This window comes from Lithobates pipiens, unplaced genomic scaffold, assembly GCF_037356315.1.
Source record: "Lithobates pipiens isolate NorthernLeopardFrog02 unplaced genomic scaffold, aLitPip1_a1.2 Scaffold_22, whole genome shotgun sequence".
NCBI classification, from domain to species: Eukaryota; Metazoa; Chordata; class Amphibia; order Anura; family Ranidae; genus Lithobates; species Lithobates pipiens.
In genome coordinates, this window is record NW_027507784.1 from 310,452,298 (window position 1) to 310,480,018 (window position 27,721).

Sequence of the window (27,721 nt, forward strand, 5' to 3'; positions counted from 1 at the left end):
AGAACTTTTGTGGACCAAGCAGGTTGTGTATTAGTGTTTAGCAGACTGTACGTCAGTCCCTATACCGCTGAAGGACTGCTGCAGTATAGGGCAGCGGTCAGCAGTGGTGCACGTCAACCCTATCTATTGTGGACCGATAGCGGTCCTTACAGAACAGCAGACTGTACCGCACTCAAGCCTATGTACCGTAGCACCCTATACCAAGTTACCAGTCCTTATAAGAACTTTTGTGGAACAAGCAGGTTGTGTGTTAGTGATTAGCAGACTGTACGTCAGTCCCTATACCAATGAAGGACTGCTGCAGTATAGGGCAGCGGTCAGCAGTAGTGCACGGCAACCCTATGTATTGTGGACCGATAGCGGTCCTTACAGAACAGCAGACTGTACTGCACTCAGGCCTATGTACCGTAGCACCCTATACCAAGTTACCAGTCCTTATAAAAACTTTTGTGGACCAAGCAGGTTGTGTGTTAGTGTTTAGCAGACTGTGCGTCAGTCCCTATACCGCTGAAGGACTGCTGCAGTATAGGGCAGCGGTCAGCAGTAGTGCACGGCAACCCTATGTATTGTGGACCGATAGCGGTCCTTACAGAACAGCAGACTGTAACGCACTCAGGCCTATGTACCGTAGCACCCTATACCAAGTTACCAGTCCTTATAAGAACTTTTGTGGACCAAGCAGGTTGTGTGTTAGTGATTAGCAGACTGTACGTCAGTCCCTATACCAATGAAGGACTGCTGCAGTATAGGGCAGCGGTCAGCAGTAGTGCACGGCAACCCTATGTATTGTGGACCGATAGCGGTCCTTACAGAACAGCAGACTGTAACGCACTCAGGCCTATGTACCGTAGCACCCTATACCAAGTTACCAGTCCTTATAAAAACTTTTGTGGACCAAGCAGGTTGTGTGTTAGTGTTTAGCAGACTGTGCGTCAGTCCCTATACCGCTGAAGGACTGCTGCAGTATAGGGCAGCGGTCAGCAGTGGTGCACGTCAACCCTATCTATTGTGGACCGATAGCGGTCCTTACAGAACAGCAGACTGTACCGCACTCAAGCCTATGTACCGTAGCACCCTATACCAAGTTACCAGTCCTTATAAGAACTTTTGTGGACCAAGCAGGTTGTGTATTAGTGTTTAGCAGACTGTACGTCAGTCCCTATACCGCTGAAGGACTGCTGCAGTATAGGGCAGCGGTCAGCAGTGGTGCACGTCAACCCTATCTATTGTGGACCGATAGCGGTCCTTACAGAACAGCAGACTGTACCGCACTCAAGCCTATGTACCGTAGCACCCTATACCAAGTTACCAGTCCTTATAAGAACTTTTGTGGAACAAGCAGGTTGTGTGTTAGTGATTAGCAGACTGTACGTCAGTCCCTATACCAATGAAGGACTGCTGCAGTATAGGGCAGCGGTCAGCAGTAGTGCACGGCAACCCTATGTATTGTGGACCGATAGCGGTCCTTACAGAACAGCAGACTGTAACGCACTCAGGCCTATGTACCGTAGCACCCTATACCAAGTTACCAGTCCTTATAAGAACTTTTGTGGAACAAGCAGGTTGTGTGTTAGTGATTAGCAGACTGTACGTCAGTCCCTATACCAATGAAGGACTGCTGCAGTATAGGGCAGCGGTCAGCAGTAGTGCACGGCAACCCTATGTATTGTGGACCGATAGCGGTCCTTACAGAACAGCAGACTGTAACGCACTCAGGCCTATGTACCGTAGCACCCTATACCAAGTTACCAGTCCTTATAAGAACTTTTGTGGACCAAGCAGGTTGTGTGTTAGTGATTAGCAGACTGTACGTCAGTCCCTATACCAATGAAGGACTGCTGCAGTATAGGGCAGCGGTCAGCAGTAGTGCACGGCAACCCTATGTATTGTGGACCGATAGCGGTCCTTACAGAACAGCAGACTGTACTGCACTCAGGCCTATGTACCGTAGCACCCTATACCAAGTTACCAGTCCTTATAAGAACTTTTGTGGACCAAGCAGGTTGTGTGTTAGTGTTTAGCAGACTGTGCGTCAGTCCCTATACCGCTGAAGGACTGCTGCAGTATAGGGCAGCGGTCAGCAGTAGTGCACGGCAACCCTATGTATTGTGGACCGATAGCGGTCCTTACAGAACAGCAGACTGTAACGCACTCAGGCCTATGTACCGTAGCACCCTATACCAAGTTACCAGTCCTTATAAGAACTTTTGTGGACCAAGCAGGTTGTGTGTTAGTGATTAGCAGACTGTACGTCAGTCCCTATACCAATGAAGGACTGCTGCAGTATAGGGCAGCGGTCAGCAGTAGTGCACGGCAACCCTATGTATTGTGGACCGATAGCGGTCCTTACAGAACAGCAGACTGTAACGCACTCAGGCCTATGTACCGTAGCACCCTATACCAAGTTACCAGTCCTTATAAAAACTTTTGTGGACCAAGCAGGTTGTGTGTTAGTGTTTAGCAGACTGTGCGTCAGTCCCTATACCGCTGAAGGACTGCTGCAGTATAGGGCAGCGGTCAGCAGTAGTGCACGGCAACCCTATGTATTGTGGACCGATAGCGGTCCTTACAGAACAGCAGACTGTAACGCACTCAGGCCTATGTACCGTAGCACCCTATACCAAGTTACCAGTCCTTATAAGAACTTTTGTGGACCAAGCAGGTTGTGTGTTAGTGATTAGCAGACTGTACGTCAGTCCCTATACCAATGAAGGACTGCTGCAGTATAGGGCAGCGGTCAGCAGTAGTGCACGGCAACCCTATGTATTGTGGACCGATAGCGGTCCTTACAGAACAGCAGACTGTAACGCACTCAGGCCTATGTACCGTAGCACCCTATACCAAGTTACCAGTCCTTATAAGAACTTTTGTGGAACAAGCAGGTTGTGTGTTAGTGATTAGCAGACTGTACGTCAGTCCCTATACCAATGAAGGACTGCTGCAGTATAGGGCAGCGGTCAGCAGTAGTGCACGGCAACCCTATGTATTGTGGACCGATAGCGGTCCTTACAGAACAGCAGACTGTAACGCACTCAGGCCTATGTACCGTAGCACCCTATACCAAGTTACCAGTCCTTATAAGAACTTTTGTGGACCAAGCAGGTTGTGTGTTAGTGATTAGCAGACTGTACGTCAGTCCCTATACCAATGAAGGACTGCTGCAGTATAGGGCAGCGGTCAGCAGTAGTGCACGGCAACCCTATGTATTGTGGACCGATAGCGGTCCTTACAGAACAGCAGACTGTACTGCACTCAGGCCTATGTACCGTAGCACCCTATACCAAGTTACCAGTCCTTATAAAAACTTTTGTGGACCAAGCAGGTTGTGTGTTAGTGTTTAGCAGACTGTGCGTCAGTCCCTATACCGCTGAAGGACTGCTGCAGTATAGGGCAGCGGTCAGCAGTAGTGCACGGCAACCCTATGTATTGTGGACCGATAGCGGTCCTTACAGAACAGCAGACTGTAACGCACTCAGGCCTATGTACCGTAGCACCCTATACCAAGTTACCAGTCCTTATAAGAACTTTTGTGGACCAAGCAGGTTGTGTGTTAGTGATTAGCAGACTGTACGTCAGTCCCTATACCAATGAAGGACTGCTGCAGTATAGGGCAGCGGTCAGCAGTAGTGCACGGCAACCCTATGTATTGTGGACCGATAGCGGTCCTTACAGAACAGCAGACTGTACCGCACCCAAGCCTATGTACCGTAGCACCCTAGACAGACCAAGTTACCAGTCCTGATAAAGAGCTTTGTGGAACAAGTGAGTTGTGAATGATTAGCAGACTGCAGCAGAAGGGCAGCAGTCAAGTATAATATTCTTTCTATATTTGGAAGAAAGAATATTATACGTGTACAAGCCTATTACCGTACCACTGATACCAGTCCTGAAAAGAACCTTTGTGGAACTAATAGTAACAGCAAGTCTTTAAAATTATCCTCACTGCCTGACACACTGCTTCCTGCCTGTCCCTATACAAATTGGCAAAAAAGAGTAGGCTGGAACGATTAGCTGGAACAGCTCTTTTGTGGACCTGATAGTAACAGCTAATGATGATGATGATGATGATGATGAAGAAAGACTAATCTGGCTGAGCTGTCCCTAAAATAGCAGCATACAGCGCTCTGTCCCTTTATCTAAACTGACAAAAGAAACTCAGGCTGCTGACCTAACACCTATACCAGTCCTGAAAAGAACTTTTGTGTACCAAATAGCTAGCGTTTTCTCTGTCCCTACTCCACACAGGATCCTTTCCCTACAGTGACAGAAGAAAGAATGTAAAATGGCCACCGGATCGGGTGTATTTATAGGTTAGGGGGAATGTCCAAGTGTCCATGAGCTGTCATGTCTCAATTGGTTGTCCTGTAACACATGATAAACGTGTCACGAAAGGTTAAAGTTCTTGTATACATTAAACACGTAAGTCCGCCGGGGCGAACGACGGAAAAAGGCGTTCGAACCCGCGGACGGCGAAAGTCGGAAATTCGCCGCGAAACGACCGCCGGGCGAACCGTTCGGCCATCACTACAGGTAAGTGTCCATTTATTAAAAGTCAGCAGCTGCAGTATTTGTAGCTGCTGGCTTTTAATATTATTTTTTTTTTTAGGTGGACTTTTCCAATTTGAGGCAAATTTGCGTGGCAAGTCTCTAGCAAGAGCAAAGTTGCAGTGGTGAGTCTACAGCAAGAGCTCTACAAGTGTACAGCTTGAAAATTTAGGCACAGTGCCCCCTGTGGTGAGATGACTATTGCACAACATAACTGAACCAGAACTTGCAGAAAACTTGCAGAATGTTTGCAAAGAAAGTTGATCTGGAGTCATGCAATGTGAGACTGGTCAGCAGAAATTGGTGATTACATTGGTGGTCAGCAGAGATTGGTAATTACTTTGGTGGTCAGCAGAAATTGGTAATTATATTGGTGGTCAGCAGAGATTGGTAATTACATTGGTGGTCACCTGAGATTGGTAATTACATTAGTGGTCAGCAGAGATTGGTAATTATATTGGTGGTCAGCAGAGATTGGTAATTACATTGGTGGTCACCTGAGATTGGTAATTACATTAGTGGGCAGCAGAGAGTTTTAATTTCATTGGTGGTCAGCAGAGATTGGTAATTACATTGGTGGTCACCTAAGATTGGTAATTACATTGGTGGTCAGCGGAGATTGGTAATTACATTGGTGGTCAGCCGAGATTGGTAATTACATTGGTGGTCACCTAAGATTGGTAATTACATTGGTGGTCAGCGGAGATTGGTAATTACATTGGTGGTCAGCAGAGATTGGTAATTACATTGGTGGTCAGCAGAGATTGGTGATTACTGTGGTGGACAGATTAGATTGGTGATTACTATGGTGGACAGATTAGATTGGTGATTACTTTGGTGGTCAGCAGGTTTGGTCTTTAATCACCATTCACGCAGACAGGGACGAGTGCTTGTGTTTAGCTCCCACCTCCTGTTTTACTGGAAAGTATCTCAATGTGTGGCTGCCATAGTGTCACTATAAGCAATCTCCATTGTTCTGCATGAAGACAGGAGTGAGTGATGAGTAACACTCCTCAGGTGTGCACACAGGAAAGTCTAATGTAATCGTTTCCTTTTCTAAGGACCAGAAATTGCATCACAAAGGAATGTAATAAAAAAAAAAAGAGAGCACTCCCTGATTGGCTGCTGGAGTAGGGACTACGCCCTCTGTCATGTAGATAACTGAGCAGGTAGGACAGACTGAGTTCAGCATCCTTGGGAACATGAAGACCAGCAGCATCACCCGGCATCCCCTGGAGGTGGAAGCCATCGGACTCCTACAGCATGGCAAGCAGAGCGTGAGTCTAACTGTCAGAGCTATTCCTGAAAACTGCTGCTATTGCTGCATCTTATTCTGCAAATGCTAGTTTCCTGGCTGCATTGTTTACCCTCTTGCTTTAAAATGTTGTCAATCAAGAATTAAGATAGGGCTGACTTTCCTGAAATGCATACTTGTTCCGGGCTATTAAACTGAGCCAAGTTGATTAACCACAAGGGCAGACACGTAAGGCTGCCATAGCCCACGCTTGTTTCATGCCAATAACCTTTTCAGAAGGAAGTCAGCAATGGCAGTATTCCTATTTGAAAATATTTTAGGGAGGGATGCTAATTACATTCCTTAAAGAGACAGCCAGATCAGTAGCATTTTCAGAAGAAGGGGGGCAATGACAGCCTCAGGGCCCATTTATAATTTCCTGTTCCCCAAGTAACATGCATAAGCTTGCGTTATGTCTCATGTTAACGTTCTTTGCATTAAGGCAGCCCACCAGGTTTTAGGGAGGGATGCTAATCACATTGCCTGAAGCATCTAGCAGCAAAAACGGTCGCTGGTTCGAATCCCGACCACGACACTATCTGCCTGGAGTTTGCATGTTCTCCCTGTGCCTGCGTGGGTTTCCTCCGGGTACTCCAGTTTCCTCCCACACTCCAAAGACATGCCGGTAGGTTAATCGGATCCTGTCTAAATTAGCCCTATGTATGAATGTGTGTTAGGAGTGTAAGCTCGTTGAGGGTAGGGACTGATGTGAATGTACAATATATATGTAAAGCACTGTGTAAATTGATGGCGCTATATAATTACTTGAAATAAATAAATATAATATTAAAAGCAAAGACAGCAAGGCCACTAGCATTTTTTACAAGAAAGTGTGCAAGCTATGTATTTGTCTTCGTATATAGCTAGCCTTTAGGCTGCATTCACACCTGAGCGTAGCTTTTTCAAGCGTTTTTTGCGGCGTTTTTTACCGCGATTCGCGGCGTTTTTTACCGCGATTTGCGTCGTTTTTTTACCGCGAATCACTGCGTTTTTTGCCGCGTTTTGTCGCGAATTTGCACAGGGCAAAAGGTCACCAATGTTAAAAGAAGAAAAACGCTCAAATCAGCCCGATTTGCGCGACAAAAAAGGGTCCGGAACTTGTTTGAGCTTCAGGCGTTGGGCTTCAGGCGACTTGGAGTGGAGATATGAACCATCTCCATTGAGAATAATGGATTTTTTCCCCTCCAGCGTTTTGTAGCTTCAGGCTTCAAGCTACAAAACGCTCAGGTGTAAATGGGGTCTAAAGCAGGCAACTAGCATTTTCAAAATGAATTTGCACTTATCTTAGGCCCCATTTGCATCTGCGTGGAACAAGGGCGGAAACGCACAATTCTGTGCAAGTTTACAAAACGCATGAAAACTGGTGCCATGAAATTGTTAATGGCACCTCATATGTTCTCGCATGACAAACGCACAATAAACACGTGAAAATGCACGGAAAAAAAGCGAGTGAAATTCTCTGTCCCGGAAAGGTGTGGGAGCTTCTTTTGGCGTGTTTGTGCCACAGGGGAAGCCCATTCAAGTGAATAAGCTGCTCGGAAAAGCATGAGAAAAACGAGAGAATGGAGTTAAACAAAGTGTAAATTCTCTTTGCCAAGAATAGCCAATCATGTGCAAAGAACATAAAAAAAAAAAAAAAAAGAGTTTTCTTGCACATGATTGGGTGAAGTAAACAAAACTTTAGTTCAATCCCTAAGCTCTTAGCAATGTGAAATTTCACCTAGCTTGGTGAATAGGGTAAAGCTCTGCTGACTTCAACCTTCCAATCGTGTGTAAGGAAAATCTTTTTTTATTTACTTGCACCTGATTGGCTATTCTTTGCAAAGAGAGTTTTCCCTTTGTCACACTTCATTCATTAATGGTGGTCACATTCTTTGATTTTAATTATCCGATCAACAAGCGATTCGTTGAAATCGATCAAATCGGTCACTGTAATGTCCAGTCTCATCAATATAGACCTGATTTAGATTGGATTCAAGGAAAATGGCCGGGGTGAAAAAAAACGTTGATTATTTTGCATCGATTGGCAACACAGAGATACAGGGGTTGATGTACTAAAGGCAAAGTGCAGTTGCCCTCCCGCGCTTAGTAAATGATGAAAAGTAAAAAAAAAAAAAAAAGAAATTAGCATTTTTGCTTGCAGCTGATTGGACGATGGAAGTCAGCAAAGCTTCTGCTTATTTATTAAGCTCTGGAGCCACTGCACTTTGCAATGTGCACATTCTATTTGCTTTTAGTAAATCAAAGTGCACATTCTATTTGCCTTTAGTAAATCAAAGTGCACATTCTATTTGCCTTTAGTAAATCAACCCCACAGTGTTTATGAATGTAATCGTATTTCAGTCAACCAGATTGTGAAATTACATGGTGGAAGTGAGCAATAACTTGCGTGCGATCGTATGTTCCAACAATCGACTGTAATCCATTTCCCTGTGTGAGTCATATCGATCATATGGGTTGCCAACAAACGATTGTTAATTCCTGTCATGAGGGATTGATGAGAATTGAAATAAATAATTTGAAGGCGTGTATGGCCATCATTAGATAGGCTCTGTTGCTTTAGTAAATCAGGGTCACGGGCAGGGTTAGTGTAATAGCCAGGCAAATAGCATCTTCAGAATGGGGAGGGGGCTGTGGCAGTCCTATGTGTCTTTCATAAAAGATTTACTTTAAGGCTGGGTTCACACTGCTGCGGGGGGAGATCCGGATGTGATTCGCACAGCAAATCACATCCGATCTCCGTAGCACTGCGAGTTCAGCCATACAGATAGTATGGCTGAACTCGCAGCTGTCCCGCAGCAAACTCGCACAGGACCCTTTTTTGGGTCCGCAACGGAATCGGATCGCATGGGGGTTCACACCATGCGATCCGATTCCTGTGCGAGTCGGCAGATCGCACTGCGATATGCCGACGGATCTGGGGGTGTCATTAACATAACATTGACACCCCCAGCCGTCCGCATAGGGCAGTGTGAACTGCCGGCGGGAGGTATGCGATGCGGGAAAACGCCGCGGATTCGCGGCGTTCCCGCATCGCAATAGTGTTCACACTATAAGGCTAGGTTCACACTATTGCGATGCGGGAACGCCGCGAATCCGCGGCGTTTTCCCGCATCGCATACCTCCCGCCGGCAGTTCACACTGCCCTATGTGGACGGCTGGGGGTGTCAATGTTATGTTAATGACACCCCCAGATCCGTCGGCATATCGCAGTGCGATCTGCCGACTCGCACAGGAATCGGATCGCATGGTGTGAACCCCCATGCGATCCGATTCCGTTGCGGACCCAAAAAAGGGTCCTGTGCGAGTTTGCTGCGGGACAGCTGCGAGTTCAGCCATACTATCTGTATGGCTGAACTCGCAGTGCTACGGAGATCGGATGTGATTTGCTGTGCGAATCACATCCGGATCTCCCCCCGCAGCAGTGTGAACCCAGCCTAAGAGCTCATTTACTTCTTTCAATCAAATAGCCACAGCCTTTGGATTAATTGATGGTTGCCTTTAATAAATTCACACTTCAATAAATAAAGAAATAAACACTTAAAAAAAGAAACACTTAATAAATAAACACTTAATAAATAATCAATTTATTTTCCGATCAGTCTCTTCCAATAGGAATAATCAATCTACAGTTTAATCAATCTACGAGAAAGTGGATTTTAACTGACGGCTAAAATATAACCGTAATTTATGATTGTAAATTTTCAATTGCAGCCATTTTCCACCATGTAATCTCAAAATCAGGATGATCGTAAAACGATTGTTTTCTTGAAAATGTCCATGGGCTGTCGATTGATGCAAAACAATCAGTAATATTTTGCCCTGACCGATCAACTCAGTTTAATTGAAACCAGTTGAAATTGAGTCAATCAGCAGGGAAGGTATAGCTATTCAATTTTTTGCAGATTCGATCATTTGATTTAATTGTACATCAAAAAAGTGTGTGAGGCCACCATTAGATTTAACTGCCTGCCAACCCGCCATAGTACATAGATTGAAGAGTGTATGGCCTCTATTACCCTACAATCACTGATAATAAGGAGCTACACAGTGAAGGTAAATCAAATTAAATATCGGAATGTCTGCCCCCAAGGGGACACTTCCATATATTGTTGGGGAATGTCCCCATCGGCTCTGTGAAATGATGTCTCCTTTGGTTATGACATAGACCTGTCTCCGGTGAAGCAAGATGACATGAGTGTAGAACGGGTGAAGATATTTGTGGAATTCACTTTTAGCCCAGAGCTACACAATTTACAAAATCTCTCTACTATTGGCTACGGCCAGTATTTACTAAGGATTATACAATCTTTAGATCTACCCACAAGTATGTACTGCAAGAGTCTGCCTGATTGTATTGAAATTTACTGAACAGATTAGCTAGGTCCTCGTATTGCATAGTTTTGGTCGATCTAAAATTGATTGTACAGAGATTGTAACATGTATGGTGAACCATTGGGAGAGTTAACTGCTCATAAACTGACATCTGTTATCTAATTAGTGGTGATGGCGGGGCCATCGCTTCTCCTCCCAGCCGAACAGGAATCGGGTCCTGACCAGGGGTGGACTAACCAATGGGCCACTCGGGCACTGCCCGAGGGCCCCGTGCCTCTAGGGGGCCCCATCAGGGCCAGCCTCAGTAAAACCATGGAAAGTATGTAAAAATCTGTGTTTTTTTTACATCTGTCTCTGAAATGTCCCATACCGACATCCTTTTGGTCCAAAAATCCAGAGATTATAGCTACCCCACCTCTCCAGTACCTTCTCAGCCAATAGAAACATGTCTGCATATACTGTGTGATTGTATACTGTGTGTGTGTGTTAGTGTATACTGTGTGGCCCCATAATGTCTGATTACCTGGGGGCCCCATAATCTCCTATTGCCCGGGGGCCCCATGAGTTGTCAGTCCACCCCTAGTCCTGACTGAGACCTGATTGGCTGGGTAGTCCTAAGACTCCCTAACCAACTGCTTCCTGATTGGCCGGGAGGAGAATCTGGAAGACAATAGCGAATATTAATTCGCTAGTGTCACACGAGTGGGTGGGAGCACTGAGTCCCGAGCCTACGCTTTTTTAAAGCCAATTAGAGCCTCAGGCTCAAATCATGTGCTTAAAAAAAAAAACCCCTATTGAAATCCATGCGTCCGGTGCCATGCATGTAGATTAGGCGGCCGGATGCATGGATATGAATGCGCTCACAATTGCATGTTTTCCCGGACACAAGTTACAATTTGATTGTACAACCTTCTTTAGATCTACCAACAAGTATGTAGTGGGAAGGCTATAAACTGACTGGATAGATTAAGTAGGTCCTCATATATAAAGGTGGTATGATGAAATTCTAATATATCTGGTGACCCATATGCCACGTACACATGATCGGACTATCCGGCGGACAATCTGATGGACTTTGCAGCTGAGGTCTGCCGGACTTTCAAGCGAATGGACTTGGCCACACACGATCACTCCAAAAGTCTGGCGGATTCAAACGTGATGGCGTAGAATAAGGAAGCTCATAGCCAGTAGCCAATAGCTGCCCTAGCGTCCGTTTTAATCCATCGGACTAGCACACAGACGAATGGATTGTCCGCTAAAAGGCGAGTCTGGTAGACAATTTTGAAGCAAGTCTTATTTCTAAGTCTGCCGGACTTTTGGGAAGAAAAAGTCCACTGCAGCCCACACAGGATCAAATTGTCCGCCATACTAAGTCAGCAGAATAGTCCGATTGTGCGTACGCAGCATAAGACTGAGCAGGATGGGGTTAGATCCCCTATCGGGTTTGTATTAGGTAGGGCGCAGGCTGAGTGTAGTGAAGCACAGAGACCCAGTGATGATGTCATTGTGTGTAAAATAAAGTATGGAATAAAAATGGAAAGTCGTATTTTATTTTTAGAGAGAAACCAGAGAATATATAAGTAGATTACATTTCAGATTGAAACTCACCTGCTTTAAAATGTAAGAAAATATATATATATTTCCTATTAGTAACAAATGTTTCCCGTGGTTCTTGTTTCCCATACAGGCATACATGTTTTCCATTTTGTGGTCCGACCATAACAAGGTCCTCATTTACAGAAATTTTGTGGAGTTTAAAAGATTGCAGGTAAGGTTGTTTTTTTTTTTTCAATTGATCCCTTGATTGTCCAGAGTTTAGATGAACTTGTGTGTTCCAATGGTGGGGCAGCCAGCACAGAGTATAGGAGGGAGTATATAGTCCACCAGTCTGAGGCACTCCTTAATTCTACTGAATTGTCCAATCCAAATAGCAGTAAAGGGCATCTGATCATTATACATAAGGAAAGGCTGTTCTGTAGTGTGTATAGAAAGACATCCTTGGCATCCAATGTCAATAATCAATGTGCAGTGCTTCATTAAACATAACTATTCCCCATCAACAAACCTTCTAAATCATATGAATAAATAACATAAAAAGCGGGGGGGCGTGGTTTGCCTTGAAGAGGAATGGCAGCTTAACTCGTTCGCTCTGTCAGACGGTGGCCGTTTATTAGCTATAACGGGAGTTTCTCACCTCGTTTTACCGTTCGGAGTATGGGGACTGCTTCTCGTAACAACTCCGCTTCACGTTCGAGATCCCCGAGAGGTAACAGAAACCGCACTGCCCAGACAATCATGGAATCATCCCGCTCCCACAGAGCGAATATGGCGGCCGTCACCTCAGCCTCCTCACAGGCCAGAGATGCCATAGTGCTGACGCCGGCTCCCGCTCAAAATACCGACACTTCAGCGGGTCCCCCTCCTTCACAACATCCGACATTACATGATTTACAAGCTGTGGCTTTAGATATAAAGGACACATTCACTTCTGCAATCACGGACCTCAGACATGAACTGCAGGCTATGGCGGGAAGAGTACAGGAGGTTGAGAGGAAAACAGCATTGCAGCACTCCACACTAAGGAAGGTCACCACAGTAGTAGATTCACACACTGCACACCTGAGGGACATACAGAGGCATGTGGAAGACCTCGATAACCGTGGCAGAAGACATAACCTCAGAGTGAGAGGTTTGCCTGAAAGTATTGAAAACTCTCATTTGCTCTCCACGGTCTCCACTTTATTTAATAAACTACTAGACAGACCAGATACTGACATCATTGATATGGATCGTATCCACAGGGCACTCAGACCGCGCGGCAAGGATTCGGATCCCCCTAGGGATATAATTTGCTATATTAATGATTATAAATTGAAAGAAAATATCTTAAAACAGGTTAGAACAAACAGATCGCTGGAATTTGAGGGCAATAAGATCACTATTTATCAGGATCTATCGCCCATCACTCTGAGACAAAGAAAAGACCTGCGCCCTCTGCTGGAAGTTCTTCAAACAAGGAATATCCCATATCGATGGAAATTTCCATTTGCTTTATCCGCAACACACCGCGGCCGCACATTAGTGCTTCGGTTCCCAGAGGAATTAGACTCTTTTTGCAGGGCTCTTGACATTCCTTTTACAGAGGTTCCGAACTGGTATGCCGAATTCCACACTCCTAACTCGACTTCCAAGACACAGAACGAAGACTACATGGACACCCAGGCCTCACATTTCAGAAGACGCCGCTCTCCCTCCATCACCAGAATGGACCCAAATACTCCTTCGCAACCACATCAACATAGCCCTACCTCTGCTCCACATCCCAGAAGAGCACGTAGAGATCGTTAAACATCTTTTTTTCTTAGTTCCTACAATATCCATGGCTTTACGGGAAAGGAAGTAGCAAAAAGAATAAATAAAATAAAATAAAATAAACACAAGGAAATAACAATAGAAAGAAACAACAATACAAATTTTTTTTTTTTATTTTTTTTTTTATTTATTAATTTTTTTTTTTTATTTTTTTTTTTTATTTTTTTATTTTTTCAAAGCTTTTTCTCGTTAAGATCATATGATGACACATGCAATACTTTATGCGTATACCTACTACTATATATTATTCTCCACTAGGTGATAAAAATGCAGGTATGTTACCTCACATGGAAATAATATCTCGGGGCAGTGGTGCTTCCGTTGAGGATACGGTACACCAAGCACTTCAGCTGAGACGTATATGACAATGAAAACAATATGTGCTTTCTTACGACTCATTCACCCTAGATATTGTTCTATTCGTCACCTTCAGTTTTGCTTCCCATTACAGTGGCACATTAACCTTTATTCAACATCCGAGACTGAGCATCTATGTTCGGTCATGTACCGACTGAAATTATACTATACTCTATACTAGATATGCCCCTGATATTTTATGAAAAATGATTTCCAGGCATCCATACATTCATATTTTCTTCTTTTTTTTTTGAATGGAATGTCACAAGACTTCAATGTAATCCCTATGGTCTCTCCAATTCCACGCACTGGAGGATCCCTTTTGAACTGAATTTATACAGTTGCAACTCTACTCATATTCTTCAGTCTTCTTTAGTTACGCCTAATGTACCAATGTATTTGTGTTTAATAAGAAGTCTTATCAGCTTTCTCAATCCATGACTAGATCTTTACCTTCCTCCCAACCATACCCTGCTTTCCCCCCCTCTCCTTTCCCTCCTTTCCCCAATCCCTCATTATCCCCCATCACCCTTCTCCCAACATCTCTTCCCTCATCCCCCCTACCCCTCTCCTCCCTACCCTCTCTCCATTCCCTCTTTCTATCCCTTCCTCCCCTTCTTTTTTTTCTTTTTTTTTTGGTTTTTTTTTTTTTTTTATTTTTTTTTATTTATTTTTTTTTTTTTTATATTTTTTTTTTTTTTTTTGTTTGTTTTTGTTTCTATAATATACAATATTACCCGTATATATTTGACCGTATATTTTGAGGAGACAGAGTTTGTTTGTTATAGTTTCTGCTCTTTACGGTTACAAAGTTGCTGTTGGATCTGGTACACAGTTCTATGACATATGGTTATACCTCTACAGTTCTTTTAGATTTGTTTAATGGTTTTTACTAGGAATTGTTAAATTTCATTGTTAGCAATTTAAGTGACATTACCTCCATAGCGGTTTAAATATGCTCCTCTATTAATGGTTTACTAGTCGATAGTTCGAGCCTCAGATATGCACTAACATTTACTTATAATCCTACTGAACAAATATTATATCTATCACATAGCCCTACCTCTAGATCATTAATTCACTCAATACCATATTTTATAATTATCCTGCTATATCCACCCTTTCCATATCACTATAATTAGAGATACACCCCCCTCTGCTCTACATTCCACATTCTTTCCCGAAATTCATTCATATCATCTGCCTCTAGGCCCGCAGTCTGACGAATATTCTCGGACAACACTCCTTTTCAATTGAACCACCTCCCACAAAGTGGTACATTATTTTATTACCCCTTCACTCTACGCTTTAATTAGTATTACCACTGCCTTAAACCGGCTCTCTCTTTCCTCACTTTAATAGGTGAGCAGGTTCTCACCTATAGCCGGATATCCTACTACCCACCCCATAACCCCTATCCATCCCCGATTCTTTTTCCTGTTCCACCCCCTCCCACACACATATCCAGGAGTTCTATAAGGTCAAATAGTCTGACTATACATCATACGATAATCCTTTACCCAAGCAGTACTATCTCCAGTCATCTCTTTATTTTACTCCCTCCCATATCCAATTTTCCTACTTTGTTTTATCATTCTTTTGTATAATGTCTCCTAATCAAACAACATCAAATTCAACCCCAATCAAGATCATCTCCTTAAATGTCAAGGGTTTAAATTTGCCTGAAAAGAGATCTCAACTCCTTTTATATATGAAAAGACACCATGCTGATATCATATTCTTACAAGAAACCCACTTCCGAACAGATTCTATCCCTAAACTTCACAACTTAAACTTTCCTACAGTATATCACTCTACTAACACAACGTCAAAAACAAAAGGAGTTTCTATACTCCTGGCAAGACATTCCCCTATTCAAATCACAGACTCTCTCGCAGATATCCAAGGCAGATTCCTTTTTTTGAAAGGCACATACCAAAACCAGAAAATTACCCTGGTAAACATATATGCTCCAAACAGTGGTCAAGTTCCCTTCTTTCGAGATATAAAATGTCGTCTGATAGACTTTCAGGAAGGAACATTGATATTGGGTGGTGACTTTAACACCCCATTAAACCCTCTAGTTGACACATCGAACGGCGCTTCATCCCTACCGTATACAGCCCTTAAAGCGATCAAATCTGAATTACAATCACTTTTACTCCATGACACATGGCGAATACTATATCCAGACGGAAAAGACTATACTTTTTTCTCACCTCCACACGCTAAATATTCTAGAATTGATTATTTTTTCTTGTCCCAATCCGCCCTTCCTTATCTTCAATCAGCATCTATAGATCCTATGTATCTCTCTGACCATCACCCAATATCAATGAGCCTAATCTTCCCGGAACTTCACCCCCGATCCCAATCTTGGAAGTTAGATTCCTTTTTACTGACTGATCAAGCCATTATCACAGATATTGAAAGGAGCATTAAACAATTCTTTGCCGAAAACAACACACATGATACCTCATCGCAAATTGTATGGGAAGCACATAAATGTGTGATTAGGGGCATATTTATTGCTGCCGCCTCTAAAAAACGGAAGCTCAAGGACCAACAACAAGCTGCCCTGATCCAGAAAATTAAAGTGTTAGAGAATCTTCATAAACAATCACTAGCCCTAGATACCCTACATTCCTTAATAACAGCCAGGAAGGAATTGACACAACTTTTAGGCAAACAAATCAAACGTAAGTACATTCTAAAACAAAAATCCTTTTACGAATTCGGAAACAAAACCAGTAAACTTTTAGCTAGAGCCCTACAATCTCAAAGAGCCAACAATACAATACATGCCATCTCAACTTCTCAAGGTCATAAAGTCCACTCCACTCCTGATATAACTCAACAATTCCTGACTTATTATTCGAAATTATATAACCTGAATTCCCTGGATAATCTCCCGAATTCTAATCAACGAACATCCCTAATTAAAACATTTCTGACACAATACAGTCCTACTCCCATTTCAGACACCCTTGCGGAAGACCTCAACAAACCCATAAATATGGAAGAAGCAGAATTGGCTCTAAACATGTTGAAATCTGGTAAAAGCCCAGGACCGGATGGTCTATCTGTTGGTTATTATAAATCATTCCAAAAATTGCTGCTTCCTATTTTCACAACCACATTTGATGAATATTCCACATCTATAACACCCCCAAGAGATTTATTGATGGCACACGTTACGGTCATCCCCAAACCTGGCAAAGATCCCTTATTGGTGCCTAATTACAGACCGATATCCCTACTAAATGTAGACCTTAAATGGTATGCAAAAATCCTGGCTAACAGATTACTTCCCCTAATCCCTGACCTTATTCACCTCGACCAAGTAGGTTTTATTCCGGGCAGAGAGGCGAGGGATAATACCCTTAAAGCCATTAACATCCACCACTGGCTCACCAAATCTAAACAAAAAGGATTCTTTTTGTCGTTGGACGCGGAGAAGGCGTTCGATAGAGTGGCCTGGGATTATATGTCGGAATCCTTGAAAACAATTGGCATCCCAGATCGTATGCTTAATTATATTCTTATGCTATACTCCAATCCCACGGCGAGAATTCGCATTAATGGCCACCTATCGAACGCCTTTCCCATTTCCAATGGCACACGACAGGGATGCCCCCTCTCCCCGCTTATTTTTGTACTCACCTTGGAACCACTCCTTCGATGCATCAGAGCTAATCCAGATATCAAAGGCATCGATATACATTCCCGTACTTACAAACTAGCTGCTTTCGCAGATGACGTACTTTTGTTCCTCACAGAGCCACTGACAACCCTACCGAATCTTTTGACAACACTCAATCACTTTAACCAATTATCCCATCTCAAAATCAATCTTACAAAATCCCAGGCACTAAATATCACCTTATCCTCTGAACAATGCTCACAGTGTCAGAACAATTTCCCTTTCAAATGGAACACTCACACCATCTCATATTTAGGAATCCAACTACCGTCCTCTCTAAAAGATCTATATGACACAAACTACCTACCTTTACTGCGTAATATTACTAATGACCTTAAAAAATGGTCTACTGGTATTTTCTCTTGGTTTGGGAGAACAGCTATACTCAAAATGAACATTTTACCAAGGGTTTTATACCTTTTTCAAACGATCCCTATCAAGCTTCCATCCACGTTTTTCTCAACATATAGAAGAATATGCACCAATTTTATTTGGGGTTCCACACGTCCCAGATTGAATTACCTCAAACTAACCTTTCCCAAGCTTAGTGGAGGACTTGGTCTTCCAGATGTGGAAAAATATCACCAAGCAGCCCATTTAACAAGAATTATAGATTGGAACCTACATTCCTCCACCAAAGATTGGGTCCAATTGGAAAATTCCTTATCTAAAATTCCAATTGCACAACTACCTTGGATAACATGTAATCACACTCCAACAATACACAACACACCCCTTGATCAATTCTACGCTTTTTACTTTTCGAAAGGCTTGCAAAAAATATAATATCTCATCCATTTCTGGTCCAATGACACCGATCATACTCAACCCTGCATTCGCTCAGGGAATGCGGGAGCCCTTACTGAAGATTCAATGGCCTTACAAACAGATCAGAGCCCATCATTTCTTTAAAATCGACAATCTACTTTCCTATAATGAACTATCGAACCTCCTTGGACCAAACACAATTACATACGAAAAGTATCTTCTAATCAAAAATTTCCTTGACTCGCGATCTCCAAACATAGAATGGTCCAGGGCTCTCACCCCTTTTGAAGATATGTGTCAAAAATCTGAACCACATAAACACTTAATTTCTTTTACCTACGCATTATTGTTCCCATCTCAAATGCAATGGAATGATTGGACCTCCATGAAATGGTCCAATGAGTTATCTATTAACTTCACTCGTAGAGAATGGGAAACAATATACACAATTGTACACAAAGGGTCTCTGAATGTTTACGCACAAGAAAATGCTTATAAACTCATTACCAGATGGTATAGAACCCCTCTCAAACTCCATCATATTTTTCCTTCTGTATCCTCACAATGCTGGCGATGTGGAAATGAACAAGGCTCTTTATTACACATATGGTGGTCTTGTAGCAAGATCCAACCTTTCTGGAAGAAAGTTCATGCTTTAATACAAACCATCACCACATACAAACTAGACTACACACCAGCACAATTTCTTTTACACTATCCTGCAAAACCAAAACGTACCTACCTGCACTCATTGACTATGCACATGATCATGGCAGCTAACATGTGTATCCCTAGAAAGTGGCGCTCATCTACCCCACCATTAATAAGAGATTGGTTAGAGCGCATCCAAAAAACTGCTGAAATGGAAGAATTGATCCATCAAGCAAGAGACACCCCTTCCAAATTTATACATACATGGTCTTGTTGGCAACACTTTACCACCACACAAGAATATCACGCTTTGCTTAATGGATGAAGATAATTTAATTCATCATTTAAATGGATTTTACCAAGTCATGAATATGCTTGAATCCTTTTCACACCTCTATTAACCTTTTTTATGTTTGAATATATATAATTGTATTTCCTTACTTTAGAAAACAACGGTTGTATTTACACTTAGCTCCTTGGGGAGTCTCATACCATATTTACACCTGTTGATATCTGCCAACACTCCTGGATTTTACTCTCCTTCCAAGAATCCTTCTCTCCTACGATACTATCCTTCCCTCTCTCAGATAGATCCTTATGATAGACACATTGTTTTGTTACAGTTTCTGTTTACTTTATGTAGTTACTTTCCAATCCTAACTTCATACCTACACACTATTCCTTTGACCAACTTTTCATACACTTTGATCCTATGCTATATTATAGTATCCGGTCACAGTGAGTTCCCATTTGGGGTGACTGGATACTTATTTTTTTTTCACAATAAGCTCTTTCATATATATTTATGTGTATACATATATGTATTTATATATATATATATGCTATTTATTTTTTATTTTTTTCTCTTCTCTTCTCTCAATTTATTTTGTTTTGTAACTCTTGATATTGAATGTTACATTTTAGCATAACGTTTACTTCAAAGTTAGACTTAATTATTTTGTTTTACAACTTCGTAGATTGCTATTTGTAAAGATCTACGTTTTCCAATCTGCTTTCAATCATTTGTTTATATTAATATACTGTTATCTATATTGTATATCTGACAAAATCGAATAAAACATTATTGAAAAAAAAAAAATAACATAAAAAGCATCAAATAAATTAAATACAACTGAAAATTTCCATGGGGCTAAGTGCTCAAAATATAAGTTCAGTTCTTTCAACCATATCCTCGGTATACACAATCCTGAATGGAGAACGTGATGACGTCACTGAGCTCTGCCCCTTTACATGTTACGTCCCGTGGGAGGTGAAGATGTCCCCTATGTAGTGTGTATAGGAAAACATCCCTTTACATCAGAGTCCACAGAGTTCCCCTTTTACATCTGAACTCGCAGAGTTCCCTTTCACTGTAAGAAGGGGAGTCTGCAGACTTTGATGTAAGGGAGAACTCTGGGGACTCTAACAAAGAGGACTCTGGGAACCCTGATTTAAGGGGGACACTGAGCACTCTGATGTACGGAGAGGACTCTGATGTAAGGGGGAACACTGTAGCCTCTGATGTAAAGGGGAACTCTGATGTAAGGGGGGCTCTGGGAACCCTGATTTACCTTGGTGTACTCACTCAGAGGCAGGAGAGAGGAGGGAGGAGACTTCATTCACAGACAGGGATGGATGGTGAGTTCACTCACCCTTTGGCATTCAGTACCTCTCATTCAGATGTATCTGAGGCTGCTAGACTTCCAATTTCTGGCCCCCACTATCCTTTTCTGAGACACAGCCCTGGGGATTGGAGTGTGGGCAGATACAGAGGGGTAGGGGTGTGAGAAAGAGGTACAGATCAAGCCCTCTCTCCTCTCCCGTCAGTGTGGATGTTGGGGGAATTGTTAGTTTTGTTAGTGCTGGCTTTGGGCAGTGTGAAAAAGTGTAACATACACTCTCAGCTCAGCCAACTGCAGCCAGCAAACCTGCTGGGAAGCCATACTCCGAATTGAATAATGTGTCCATGTTTCAGGCAGTCTGAAACCTGGAACTCATGATTCCAAACCCGGACTGTGCGGGTGAATCCTGGACAGATGACAACCCTAGTCGTCCCCGCTGCAGGCCGCATCCACCGGTCACGGGACACTTATTCTAGGCTTACCAATACGCACAATGTATACAGGCGGGTATACAACTTTAATTAAAGCTTAGATGCACAGAACATATTTACCAGCATCAGTTACCTTGATAATAACTCTGGGGTTGATTTACTAAAGGCAAATAGACTGTGCACTCTGCAAGTGCAGTCGCTTCAGAGCTTAGTAAATGAGGTAAAGCTTCACTTTGCAAAAAGTACCCAATCACGTGCAAGGAAGATATATGAAAAAAAACAGCATTTTTGCTTGGACATGATTGGATGATGGAGGTCCACAGAGCTTTTGCTCATTTACTAAGCCATGGAGCAACTGCTCTTGCAGAGTGCATAGTCTATTTGCCTTTAGTAAATCAACTCCTCTACAACTAATCTGCCTACCTACATAATAGTTACATTATTTTGTAATGATACCTCAATAATAGTTACAGTTACATTATAATTATAATACAGGATTTATATAGCTCCAACAGATTACGCAGCCCTTTACAATGTAAAAAGGAGATAATACAGTTATACAGTTATAATACAATAAAATACAAGAAGATTAAAAGGGACCTCAGAGGAGCTTACAATCTAATAGGGTGGGGCAGGTGGTACAAAAGGTTGTAACTGTGGGTAACGAGCTGATGGAAGTGGTAGAAGATTAGTTGGAGACGTGATTGGCTTTCCTGAAGAGATGAGTTTTCAGGGATCGCCTGAAGGTAGCGAAAGTAGGGGATAACCGAACAGGTTGAGGTAGAGAGTTCCAGAGGATGGGAGATGTTCTGGCGAAATCCTGGAGATGAGCATGGGAGGAGGAAATGAGAGTAAGAGGTCTTGAGAAGAACGGAGAAGATGATTTGGGTGATATTTGGAGACAAGATTGGTGATGGAGCTCGGGGCAGAGTTGTGAATGGCTTTGTATGTTGTGGTTAGTGTTTTGAATTTAATTCGCTGGGTGATTGGGAGGCAGTGTAGGGATTGGAGGAGAGGGTTGGCAGACGCTGAGTGGTTGGTAAGGTGGATAAGTCTGGCAGCAACATTCATGATAGACTGAAGAGGGGAGGAGCCTAAGGAGAGGCAGGCCAATGAGATGACATGTAATGTAATGACATGTAAAGCTTTTATTTAGTACAATGTTTTAATAAATTCACTGCTTAGATTTATTATTATTATTATTATTATTATTATAAGCTGTTAAATTGAAAACATAATAAATGTTTTCTATGTTTTTACCCTAACTCCTTCCTGTCCAGCCCCAGCGTCCCTTTAACAGAGAACGACCGGCTGATCACATGACCGCTGTGATTGGCTGTCACAATAATTACATGACCAGGAGCCAATCCCGCCAGCTACTGATCATTAGTGGGGAACGAGAGCTGTGTTTGACAGCTCGGTCTCTGCAAAAGCAGGTAACATTGACCGCCCGGTGATGCGTATGTGCGGCGTGTAGGTGTTAAAACTTACCTCTATGCCACAGTGCATACATATGTGTTACACGGGTGGCAACAAGTTAAGAGCTGCAAAAGGCAGTTGCAGTTCTATGTCTATGTAGGGCACAAATTACGGTAGTTGGTGGGTTTGTTTTGTAAACAAACCCAAGTGATTGCTCTGATTGTCTCTGATTGATCACATGATTGGGAACCATTCCGACTGGTTCCCAACTGTTAGTTAGGACCAAGAGCTATCAGTGAAAGCGTAGTCTTGGAACTAGGAGCTATCTCATCGGCGGTGGCCTCCAGACCCCCCTCATCATGTATATAACTACTATATTTGGCCAAAGTTGATTTTTTAAATTTTTTTTTTTTATAATTCTGTACACAGAGAGATCTTAAGAAGAGATTCCCACTGGAAGCCGGAGCTGTGAACAAGTCAGAGAGAACTCTGCCCAAACTGAAAGGTAGGTACTCTTCCTGTGAGAATACCACGTATGATATAACTGTGGTACATACATGGCATTCCATCCCTGCCATACCACATAACCAACTGTCATTGTATTCGGATAACCTTTATGTGTGCGCACAGCACTCCCTGCTCTCATTCATGATGGCAATAATACTTTATTCATCCATCGCCTGTACAGAATGTATACAAAATTCATAATTCTAACACAAGTCTTGGGGGAAAAAAGGATTCCAAAAAGAATCCCGGTAGGGATTATTGCTGCCTGTGTCCCAGTTAGGGAGATTAGTCCCATTTACCATTTCCACCAAGACTAAAAGTGAAAAAAAAAGATTTAACATTTTTTTGGCTGTCACCAGATCAGGAAAAGAGAGGAACTCTTCCAATAGGCACACTAGTTCTGGTGAAAACCCGCAATTCCCTCACTTTGGGATTTCTCTCACTTCCTGTTGTAGTTACGGGACAGAACATGAAAGGAACTCTCCATAATGACACACAGCTGGCAAAAAAACAAAAAACAGACAAAATGAAAAATAAATAAAAATAAATTTGCCTTTAGTTTTACTTTAACCTCTCTGGCGGTACGATTATTTCAGATTTTAGGTGCTGAAAGCGGTACAATTATTTTGCATGAAAATTTTGGCGTTTTATATTGTAGTCCTGTAATTCTTAGGAATAACTCACTTAAATCTGTCCAAACCAGAGTCTAGCAGACATCCCAGGTATGATAAAGTTTGAAAAATGAAATCATAAATTATAATATAATAAATAACTATAAATAATTATACCAAATAATAATATAACAATAATAAAAATGATTCAATAATGTAATCAAATCTAAAACACTGAAATTTTCTCAGTTGCAGAATTGTCACTGTCATTACTTTTCAGTATTTGATGACGGATCTCCCCACAAATCGCTATCGTTCAATTCTGCGAGTGATTCTAATTTATTATCGCTGTTTTCTAGCTGGTCTAAAATCATTTTTGATGTAAAAGGACAGTTTTGGTTGCTATGGACAATCTCCAGTTTCCAGGCATAAAGAACAGTTTTTATAATATAAAACTGCATGCAGGACACTGGGCAGACCACTAGGGACAAAGGGGATGTGAAATTATTACATACAGCAATGTAATCTGTAAGATTACATTATATTGTATGTATACTGTGTGTTTTACTTTTTGAATTTGGCGCCGATCTCCGTCCCCGTGCGTCGCAACGCTCGCAGGGAACGGAGATCGGCTGCATGATGAATCGAGCGGAGGACGAGCCGCTCGTACAGCGGGGGGACATCACTGGATCCAAAGGAGAAGGTAAGTAAACCTCCTCCTGCATTCAGCGATGCAGTCCTGAGTCTGGCTCGGGGTTACCGCTTTTGGTGTAAAACTTCCAGAGCCAGACTCAGGAATACCGCCAGGGGAGTTAAAGCCCTTTGCCTTAACCAAATATACCTGCAATGGTATCCACTGGTTGATTTGACAATAACTCTATGACTAATTTGCCTACTTAATTCATTTTTTGAGGAATATAATTGTTTTTATTTTGTGCACTGTTTTATTAAAGTGGAGTTCCACCCAAAAATTGAACTTCCGCTCTTCCGGTTCCTTACCCCCTCTGGTGTCACATTGGTACCTCTCAGGGGGGGGGGGGGGGAGCAAATACCTATCTAATACAGGTATTTTGCTCCCACTTCCAGGCACATATACCCATGTATCTACGCGGGTATCTACGGTATTCCCCCCCCTCTGTATTCTGGAATACACATGGGTCCCAGAAAACAGCAGGAGTTGCGCATGCGCAGTAGTACCAGGAAGTGAAGCTGCAAGGCTTCACTTCCTGATTCCATTACCGAGGATGGTGGCGGCAGCACCGCCATCCAAGGGACAGATCGGCTTTGGGTGAGGACATCATGGGCAACCTGTCCATATTTTAAAAGTCAGCAGCTGCAGTATTTGTAGCTGCTGACTCAAAAAAAAAAAATGGCGGAACTCCGCTTTAAGTACATGGCTCAGTAGTTTTTATATAGACTACAAAATGGAAAAAATGGGAAAAACCTTGAGTAAGGGTTATATCAGATTTTTTTTTTTTTGCCATCTGTGTTGGACTGGGGAGATTTTCCTTCACTTCCTGTCCCATAGCCAAACTTCAGAATGAGGGAAACCTGGCATGTCGCCAGAACTAGTATCCCCATTGGAAGGTTTACTCTCTATTTATATTCTGGTGACAACTCAAAATATTGAATTTTGGTTCTCTTTCAGCGATACTAGTAAACAAGACAAATAGATAGATTGAATCTTTCTAAGGCTGGATTCACACCTATGCATTTTTAGTGCTTTTTGCAGATTTGCACTACAGTCCATTTACCATGGTTTCCTATGGAACACCTTCTGTAGTGCAAATAACCAAAATGCAGAAAGCCCTAAAAATGCATAGGTGTGAATCCAGCCTTACAGGAGGCACAGACAGCAATAAAAACATGAATAATAAAAAAAAAATTATATAAACAGCGCTCGTAGGATATAGTGCAAATGAACACACTAAACAATGAATATCGAATTGTAAAGTGAAATAAGTAAAAGTGAAAAAACAGCAGCAGCTATCGCAAAGATACTAAATTCTTGAGTTATGATGGATCAATATAAACAGCGCTTGCAGACTATAATTAGTAAGTGCAAATAAATGACCATGTAAAACATTACACAAAAAATTGAGTTTTTAGCAACTGTCCAGCAAGAGTCATGTCCCAAAAGCCAGAGAGCAGGTTGCAGACTGAAAATCGGTATATAAAAAAGCGATTTTGAAAATATGAAATAAGCATGTGCAAATTAAAATAACATAAAAACGACTAAAAACGGTAAATGATGATATAACAACCTAAATTGTATATTCAAAGTAACTACAGATTCCTTGTACATAAAGAGAAATGCAGAATGACAGAAAGCACGGTAGCACCATCTACTGGCAGAATTTGTGTATGACAATTTCACTTACTGGGAAACATAAAATAGCCTTTGTTAGACATCAGCAGTGATTGCGGATTACAATAATTTCTCTATACAGGTTTATGGTCATTAAAGTATAACTAAAAGCAAACTTTTTTTTTTTTTTCAATTTGGATAGAGTGAAGAGGGATTACAACATGTCATGTCATTGCTGAATCAATATAAACAGCGCTTGCAGATTATAATTACTAAGTGCAAATAAATGACTATGTAAAACATTACACAAAAAATAGTTATTCACAAACAATGTTTCTTATATAAAGTGCTAGGTGCTCAAAAAGTGCATAAGTGCTCCAATATTATTGCTGGTGCTCCCCAAATATGGACGGTGTTGTGTGCCACACTCCCCTCTTATGACCCCACTCACCAAATGACATGGACGCCGGGGCTTCATGCTGGTGCCTATTTTAGTCCGTGTTTTTGTAAGTAGCGCCTAGCCAGCGCAAACTTTTCTCCACCCATACAGTACTTCACTATTGGTTCCTTCTTTGTCTCCCATATATGAAAACGAATGAGCGACTTTAAACATCTATGGAAACCATTATTGTGAAGAAACCATTATTGTGAGAGGCTCCAGAGAAATCCCTTTGTCTCACACTCGATCTTATTGATCTCAGCTTTTCTGACCCCAGACTGCAAAGCTGTGGGTCCATGTAATTTGGTGAGTGGGGTCAGAACTGGGGAGTGTGAAGCACAGCACCGTCCATATTTGGGGAGCACCAGCAATAATATTGGAGCACTTATGTACTTTTTGAGCACCTAGAACTTTATAGAGAGTTGCCACCTGTCCGGGATTCACCCAGACAGTTCGGGTTTGGAATCATGCGTTCGGGTTTCAGACCACCAGCAACCCAGACACATTATTCAGACCAGACTATGGCTTCCCAGGTTGCTGGGTGCAGTTGTGTAAGCTGAGAGAGTCTGTTACACTCTTTCACACTGCACCAAGCCAGCGTTAACAATTACCCCTCCCCCAACACAGACGGGAGAGGAGAGAGGGCTTGATCTGCTCCTCTTCCTCCTGCCCTACTCCTCTTTGTCTGCCCACACTTCAATCCCTGGTGCTGTGCCGCAGAAAAGGAAAGTGGAGACCAGAAATTTGAAGTCCAGCGGCCTCAGTTACATCTGGATGAGAGGTGCTGCCAAGGGGTGAGTGAGCTCACCATCCACCCCTGTCTTTGACTGACACCCCCCCCTTCTCTCTTCTGCCTCTGAGTGAGTACACTAAGGTAAATCAGGGTTCCTAGAGCACCCCTTACATCAGAGTTCCCCTTTACACTAGAGGCCACAGTGTTCCCCCTTACATCAGAGTCCTCTCCATGCATCCGAGTTCTCACTGTTCCCCCTTACATCAGGGGTTCTAGAGCATCCCTTATGTCAGATTCCCCACAGTTCTCCCATACATCAGAGTCTGCAGAGTCGCCCCCCCCCCCCCCCCCCCACACACACACACTTACAGTGTAAGGGAACTCCTTGAGTTCAGATGTAAAAGAGGAACTCTGTGGACTCTGATGTAAAGGGGGACTCTTGTGATTAACTGTATTTGATTATAAACATTTAATTGCAAAAGATATGTATAGTTTATACAGTAAACTAAAATTTTGTTGTGTGCCGCTAAAGTGTTCAGGTTTGACTTGAAGAGAAGGTGGCAACCCTAACTTTATATAAGAGACATTATTTGTAAAAAAAAGTATTTTTTGTGTAATGTGGTCAT

General features: G+C 42.4%; 1 protein-coding gene across 1 annotated transcript in view; it reads left to right on the plus strand.

Moving 5' to 3' along the window:
- The first annotated feature begins 5,689 nt into the window (after positions 1 to 5,689).
- The window catches only part of LOC143924871 (NADPH oxidase organizer 1-like), a 34,064-nt gene continuing 12,032 nt past the window's right edge, over positions 5,690 to 27,721 (plus strand). The window contains exons 1-3 of the mRNA XM_077449376.1: positions 5,690 to 5,822; positions 11,862 to 11,942; positions 22,927 to 23,002. Coding sequence (XP_077305502.1) covers positions 5,748 to 5,822; positions 11,862 to 11,942; positions 22,927 to 23,002 — 232 coding nt within the window. The 5' untranslated portion in view covers positions 5,690 to 5,747. The remainder of the gene's footprint in view (positions 5,823 to 11,861; positions 11,943 to 22,926; positions 23,003 to 27,721) is intronic.